This window comes from Barbus barbus (assembly GCF_936440315.1).
Source record: "Barbus barbus genome assembly, chromosome: 15".
NCBI classification, from domain to species: Eukaryota; Metazoa; Chordata; class Actinopteri; order Cypriniformes; family Cyprinidae; genus Barbus; species Barbus barbus.
This window is the reverse complement of record NC_136743.1, coordinates 4,275,087-4,283,322: the sequence shown is the minus strand read 5'-3', so window position 1 is coordinate 4,283,322 and position 8,236 is coordinate 4,275,087. Positions and strand designations below refer to the sequence as shown.

The window sequence follows — 8,236 nt, the reverse complement described above, 5'->3', positions numbered from 1 at the left end:
GAAATTTGTTTCAGACATAAATTGCTAGTAAACTTCAAAATACATAAATGCATACATACAACACTCACACATACATATCATTTAACATTCTCCAATAATATTTGTTCTTATTTACAAATGTATGAACTTAATCAGAGGAAAAATTGCAGATGCTATGTAATTGTTTTAACCTCTCAGGTTAATCTATTTTTAATTTTTTTGTTATTAAAGCTGTTAATCTAAAATCAATTAATCCAACTAAAACAATACAAAAAATACAAATTATGTGAAAAACATGCACAACAAGTCATGTTGTTTAAAGTTAACAAACGCGGTAAATAGCTAACATGTTCACTACTGTATAAACACACCAATTTATTTTTCATCATTTATTGCATCAATTATGAATGTGTAAAAGAAAGTAAATATACAATGCAAATCAATTTAACACAGAAAATGTATAACTTCTTGTAAGATACCATTACAGATATTTAGAGCTATTTACATTCAAATTCAGTAATCAATTTATTATACAGACTCTTTACATTGCATTCATTTTGTTGATGAAAATCAGTACATGCAATGTTCAAACCCAGAGTTGTTGTTGTTGAGAACGTTTTTTTTTTTAAGCGTAGAGAGAGCTAATACATAGATATTTCTTCACCATTGGAGTAAATAAACCTGCTATGTCGATTCTGAGGCTCTGTGTTGTTCCTACAGAAAGTCTGTAACATTTTATTCAAGTGGTTTCTGAATTTTATCCCCATAAAAACATAAAACACAGGATTCAGGCAGCAGTGTGAGAAAGCCACCATCCGAGAGACGTACATCAAATAGTCTATAGATTCACTCAGCTTACAATCACTAAAAGGAGAGATTTTCCATGAAATCAGAGAGTCCAGAAATATGGCCACGTTGTACGGCCCCCATCCCAAGAAAAAAAACACCACTATGAAGAGGATGAGCTGCACCGTCTTTCTACGAGTGTGAGATGTTGGTCGAAGCAGCCGTCCCAAGATCACAGTGTAGCAAAAAGCAATGATCACAAAAGCGATAATGAAAAATAAATTTTGCAAATATGTACTTGACAATTTCCAATTAATTTCACCATCAAAATCACAGAGCAGAACTTCATTGTTGCCGTTGTTTTGAGCATCCATGAATTCATCAATGGAGTTGGATACAACTGAGCTGAATCTAGCCTGTGGGATGGCAGCACAAAGACTGATGATCCAGATGACAATTGATGTCACATAGCAGTGCACGCTCTTTCTAGACATGACCACTGACGTGGGATGAACCACGGCCATGTAACGGTGCATGGTCAAAACCGTCAGGAAGATGATGCTGCTGTAATATCCCGTGTAGAACACAAAGTTTACTGCTTTGCAAGCAGGATCTCCAAGAGTCCAGCCATACATGTAGTAGTAGGCCCAGAAGGGCAGGCCAAAGGTGAAAATCAGATCAGAGAGAGCCAGATTTAACAGAAATGTGTTGGTGAGGGATTTCAGATTTTCATACTTCACCAGGACCCACACGACCAAAGTGTTTCCCACACAGCTGAACAGAACGATGATGATGAAAATGACTGGAGTGATGGCTGTCCCAAACTGGAAAGCATTTGTCTTGATACAGATGTCATCTTCAAAGCTTCCGTTGGATGAATTGTAATCATAATAGTCATAAATGTAAGATGGTTCATACTGATTTTCAATCATTGGTTGGACTTCCATCTTGATGCATAAATGCACACTGGAAGAAAATTGGGGACAATTTTCATTCAGAAATTCTAATAAATTTCACATATGATTACAAATAAACAGCAAGTACACTGTAAAAAAAAGAAAAAAAAAGAAAAAAAGTTGAGCCAACTTAAAATGTTAAGGCAACCAGCTTCAGCAGATTTTTAAATAATCTCAATTTATTTTTGTAGGAGATTCTCAACGTTTTGTTGTATAAACTTAAAACAACAAGTTGAGAAAACTCACAAATCTGCTGAAGCTGGTTGACTTAAAATTAAGTTGGCTCAACTTTTTTTTTTTTTTTTTACAGTGCACTGTATTAAATCTATCTATCTATCTATCTATCTATCTATCTATCTATCTATCTATCTATCTATCTATCTATCTATCTATCTATCTATCTATCTATCTATCTATCTATCTATCTGTCTATCTGATTTTAATAACTTAAATACTAAACCTTAACCCACCGAAGATATAATACATCTTGCAGTATCGTAACTCGTCATTATTTGTGCAAGGAGATACCCCCTTACTATGTAAAGTGCCTAGAAAAGTGCTATATAAATGTAATAAATTATTATTAAAGCATACAAATGAAGGTAAAATAAGTCACCTTAGCAAACTTCACTGTTTGTTGTCTGTTGATGTTGTAGAACCCTTACCAAAGGACCACACTGAATCAGCCAACCACACATGACTACTAATGTTTCAAAGCTGTGGTGAAATCTATTTAAATTTTTTGTGACACATCAAAGTAATGACAGAAGCAATTCTCTGAAACATTCTTCAGTGTAATGGTTCATGCTCATGTTTTACAGTTTTTAAAAAAAGTGATACTTGAGGCTGACTTAGTGGAACCATTCACTCATCTACCTAATCTTTAGACCAAAACTATAAGTTACATGCTTTAAACTCAGTTTGAGATATTGTAAAACATACTTTGTACAAAACTCTAAACACATTTCTCTACATTACATTCGAAACTAAAAGCTCTTTTGTTTAATTTGGGAAACACTACCATTTTAATGCCACACTCATTTACTAATGACCTACACACAGTGATCATGTGTGAAAACACATACAACATTTGTTCAATTACACACACACACACACACTGAATATGCAACTGTGTTGTATACATATATCATTGTATATCTATCTATCTATCTATCTATCTATCTATCTGTCTATCTGTCTGTCTGTCTGTCTGTCTGTCTGTCTGTCTGTCTGTCTGTCTGTCTGTCTGTCTGTCTGTCTGTCTGTCTGTCTGTCTGTCTATCTATCTATCTATCTATCTATCTATCTATCTATCTGTTTGTCTATCTGATTTTAATAACTTAAATACTAAACCTTAACCCACCGCAGATATAATACATCTTGCAGTATCGTAACTCGTCATTATTTTGTGATTTTGTTTGCTGTTGCTTATGGCACAGACATACACTACACCTTTAAGACATTGGATTATTAGTCTGCACATGGAAACACATACAATTTATTAACAATGCTGCACATTTCCATATTAAAGCATACAAATGAAGGTAAAATATGTCACCTGAGCAAACTTCACTGTCGTCTTTTGTTCTTTCCTGGACTGTCTGATGTTGTAGAACTAATAAAATCGAAAACCCTTACCAAAGGACCACACTGAATCAGCCAACCACACATGACTACAAACGTGTCAAAGCTGTGGTAAAATGAACCATAGAACTGCTGCAAGTCCGAACTACCTGGGTAAAATGTATTTAAATTTTTGTGACTCATCAAAGTAATGACAGAAGCAATTATCTGAAACATTCTTCAGTGTAATGGTTCATGCTCATGTTTTACAGTTTAAAAAAAAGTGATACTTGAGGCTGACTTAGTGGAACCATTCACTCATATACCTAATCTTTAGACCAAGTCTGCAAAACTATAAGCATATTACATGCTTTAAACTCAGTTTGAGATATTGTAAAACAAACTTTGTACAAAACTCTAAACACAGTTCTCTACATTACATTCGAAACTAAAAGCTCTTTTGTTTAATTTGGGAAACACTACCATTTTAATGCCACACTCATTTACTAATGACCTACACACAGTGATCATGTGTGAAAACACATACAACATTTGTTCAATTACACACACACACACACACACACACACACACACACACACTGAATATGCAACTGTGTTGTATACATATATCATTGTATATCTATCTATCTATCTATCTATCTATCTATCTATCTGTCTGTCTGTCTGTCTGTCTGTCTGTCTGTCTGTCTGTCTGTCTGTCTGTCTGTCTGTCTGTCTGTCTGTCTGTCTGTCTATCTATCTATCTATCTATCTATCTATCTATATGTCTGTCTGTCTGTCTGTCTGTCTGTCTGTCTGTCTGTCTATCTATCTATCTATCTATATGTCTGTCTGTCTGTCTGTCTGTCTGTCTGTCTATCTATATGTCTGTCTGTCTGTCTGTCTCTATCTATCTATCTATCTATCTATCTATCTATCTATCTATCTATCTATCTATCTATCTATCTATCTATCTATCTATCTATCTATCTATCTATCTATCTGTCTGTCTGTCTGTCTGTCTGTCTGTCTGTCTGTCTGTCTGTCTCTATCTATCTATCTATCTATCTATCTGTCTATCTGTCTGTCTGTCTGTCTGTCTGTCTATCTATCTATCTATATCATTTGAACATGCAAACAAGCCAAGTCAGAAAGTCAGCTTTATTTCTAAAGTGCTTTATACTATATAGATTGTTTCAAAGCAGATTCAGTTTCACATTCTGCTGTAAAGCAGCTCTAACAAGTCAATTGTGTCAATCTACAGCTCAAGTCAGTTCGGTATTGATTCAGTTCAGTTGCATAACTGTGTAAAAGTCTTCAGTTGTACATATATACAGTATATACAGTGTACATGTGAACATGCATGCATGTGCGAGTGCTGTGACAAAATCCTTTTCTTCACTGCACTCTGAACAAGCAAAAGACACACGAGAATAATGTTTTACATTTTTCACATCTGTGTTTAGTTTGGTGTTTATGTGGCTAATTATTTGGCTATGCAAAAATACCTTTTTTAGAAGAGTTAAAACAGTTTTCAAAGAAGTGTTTGCTTTTGCAAGATGCGTGTGAAGTTTTGTATGTTGTGTGTGTCTGTGTGTGTGTGTGTGTGTGTGTGTGTGTCTGTGTGTGTGTGTGTGTGTGTGTGTGTGTGTGTGTGTGTGTGTGTGTGTGTGTGTGTGTTTGTGGTTTTGTGAGTAGAGTTTTGATAAATGGAGCCACAGTTTCAAAAACTGTGTATAAGCATTTTGAAAAAAACGTAAAATGATTCAGTTAGCCAAGTCTGTAAATAAATCTGTTAACGAACTTTGGAAAATGTGATTACTGATTATTTTTCAACAAACCAAAAACATTATAATTATTATTGCTGTTGTTTAAGAAAAAATTAATAAATTCAAGTAGCACATAATGTGAAATGCATGGATGCAAAGATGTTTTGTTAATCAAAGTTGCTTGTGGGAAATACCCAAAGAAACCACAATGAGAGTATGAGTCCACAGCAAACATACAGGCATTTTTCATTAGATTTATTTACTTGCAAAACAGGGTAAAGTTATTAGGTTAGTCCTCACCAGTGACCACATCCTGACAGATGTTTCCTACCTGATAGGTTTTTCATTTTTTACCATGTTCACCATGGTGGTTGTACAAACCATTTCAAAAGGTACTGATATGAACAATTTAGGTAAAGTAGGTATGTACTTTAAAAGGTGACATCAGTATCTTTTTTTTCAGAGAGTGAACAAAGTTGGAGGAAAAGGCTTAGAAAAGAGAAGATGTCAGACATAGATCACAGAGCCAATTTATTTTTATTGTTTATGACTCATAAATTACTAAATTAATGACAGAAGTAAGGCCTAGTTTTGCGGTGAAATAGCTAATACATGTTTCCTAAAACATTAATGAAGGATATATGATAATGATTAATTCTGTTTAAGTTTCAGTTCTGTGTTTTCAGAAACACCGGGAAAAAAAATGGTGTAGAAATGTTTTTCAGACATAAATTGCTAGTAAATTTAAAAATACATAAATGCATACATACAACACTCACACATACATATCGTTTAACATTCTCCAATAATACTTGTTTTTATTTACAAATGTATGAACTTAATCAGAGGAAAAATTGCATATGCTATGTAATTGTTTTAACCTCTCAGGTTAATCTATTTAAAAAAAATTGTTATTAAAGCTGTTAATCTAAAATCAATTAATCCAACTAAAACAATACAAAAAAATACAAATTATGTGGAAAAACATGCACAACAAGTCATGTTGTTTAAAGTTAACAAACGCAGTAAATAGCTAACATGTTCACTACTGTATAAACACACCAATTTATTTTTCATCATTTGTTACATCAATTATGAATGTGTAAAAGAAAGTAAATATACAATGCAAATCAATTGAACATAAAAAATGTATATAACAACTTTTTGTAAGATTACATTACAGATTTTTAGAGCTATTTACATTCAAATTCAGTAATCAATTTATTATACAGACTCTTTACATTGCATTCATTTTGTTGATGAAAATCAGTACATGCAATGTTCAAACCCAGGGTTGTTGTTGTTGAGAACGTTTTTTTTTAAGCGTAGAGAGAGCTAATACATAGATATTTCTTCACCATTGGAGTAAATAAGCCTGCTATGTCGATTCTGAGGCTCTGTGTTGTTCCTACAGAAAGTCTGTAACATTTTCTTCAAGTGGTTTCTGAATTTTATCCCCATAAAAACATAAAACACAGGATTCAGGCAGCAGTGTGAGAAAGCCACCATCCGAGAGACGTACATCAAATAGTCTATAGATTCACTCAGCTTACAATCACTAAAAGGAGAGATTTTCCATGAAATCAGAGAGTCCAGAAATATGGCCACGTTGTACGGCCCCCATCCCAAGAAAAAAAACACCACTATGAAGAGGATGAGCTGCACCGTCTTTCTACGAGTGTGAGATGTTGGTCGAAGCAGCCGTCCCAAGATCACAGTGTAGCAAAAAGCAATGATCACAAAAGCGATAATGAAAAATAAATTTTGCAAATATGTACTTGACAATTTCCAATTAATTTCACCATCAAAATCACAGAGCAGAACTTCATTGTTGCCGTTGTTTTGAGCATCCATGAATTCATCAATGGAGTTGGATACAACTGAGTTGAATCTAGCCTGTGGGATGGCAGCACAAAGACTGATGATCCAGATGACAATTGATGTCACATAGCAGTGCACGCTCTTTCTAGACATGACCACTGACATGGGATGAACCACGGCCATGTAACGGTGGATGGTCAAAACCGTCAGGAAGATGATGCTGCTGTAATATCCCGTGTAGAACACAAAGTTTACTGCTTTGCAAGCAGGATCTCCAAGAGTCCAGCCATATATGTAGTAGTAGGCCCAGAAGGGCAGGCCAAAGGTGAAAATCAGATCAGAGAGAGCCAGATTTAACAGAAATGTGTTGGTGAGGGATTTCAGATTTTCATACTTCACCAGGACCCACACCACCAAAGTGTTTCCCACACAGCTGAACAGAACGATGATGATGAAAATGACTGGAGTGATGGCTGTCGCAAACTGGAAAGCATTTGTCTTGATACAGATGTCATCTTCAAAGCTTCCGTTGGATGAATTGTAATCATAATAGTCATAAATGTAAGATGATTCATTCTGATTTTCAATCATTGGTTGGACTTTCATCTTGATGCATAAATGCACACTGTAAGTAAATTGGGGACAATTTTCATTCAGAAATTCTAATAAATTTCACATATGATTACAAAAAACAGCAAGTACACTGTAAAAAAGAAAAAAAAAGAAAAAAAAAACGTTGAGCCAACTTAAAATGTTAATGCAACCAGCTTCAGCAGATTTTTGAGTTCTCAACTTATTTTTGTAGGAGATTCTCAACTTTTTGTTGTATAAACTTAAAACAACAAGTTGAGAAAACTCACAAATCTGCTGAAGTTGGCTCAACTTTTTTTTTTTTTTTACAGTGCACTGTATTAAATCTATCTATCTATCTATCTATCTATCTATCTATCTATCTATCTATCTATCTATCTATCTATCTATCTATCTATCTATCTATCTATCTATCTATCTATCTATCTATCTATCTATCTATCTATCTATCTATCTATCTATCTATCTGTCTGTCTGTCTTAATAACTTAAATATTAAACCTTAACCAACCGAAGATATAATCAATGATTGCATTGATAATTGTTACACATATTCTTCATGTGCACTTCAAAAATATTGAGAGCATAAAATAAATGTAAATATAACATTTCTTGTACTATATTATAGAAACATATAATAACTCTGTGGAATTTATAATCTGTTTTCTGTCTGCTGAGTTGTCACTTACCTTTCTGAAATTCTCCAGAGAAAATATTACTGTAATGGTTGTTCGCAGACTCAGAGAGTGTTAAATCTAAAAACTATGAAACT

General features: G+C 34.0%; 2 protein-coding genes across 2 annotated transcripts; both read right to left on the bottom strand.

Moving 5' to 3' along the window:
* Positions 1–620: 620 nt before the first annotated feature.
* LOC306880933 (chemokine XC receptor 1-like) lies at positions 621–1,712 on the bottom strand (the record flags this gene model as incomplete). Its single annotated transcript, XM_079434738.1, has 1 exon — positions 621–1,712. One exon carries the CDS (start codon positions 1,710–1,712, stop codon positions 621–623), a length of 1,092 nt encoding a protein of 363 aa, XP_079290864.1.
* A 3,576-nt stretch (positions 1,713–5,288) lies between these two features.
* On the bottom strand, positions 5,289–8,236 carry LOC306881745 (chemokine XC receptor 1-like). The gene is made up of 2 exons (XM_079435991.1): positions 8,154–8,236; positions 5,289–7,499 (listed from the first exon to the last, which is right to left on the bottom strand). The coding sequence occupies exon 2, from the start codon at positions 7,478–7,480 to the stop codon at positions 6,389–6,391; it is 1,092 nt and encodes a 363-aa protein (XP_079292117.1). The 5' UTR covers positions 7,481–7,499; positions 8,154–8,236; the 3' UTR covers positions 5,289–6,388.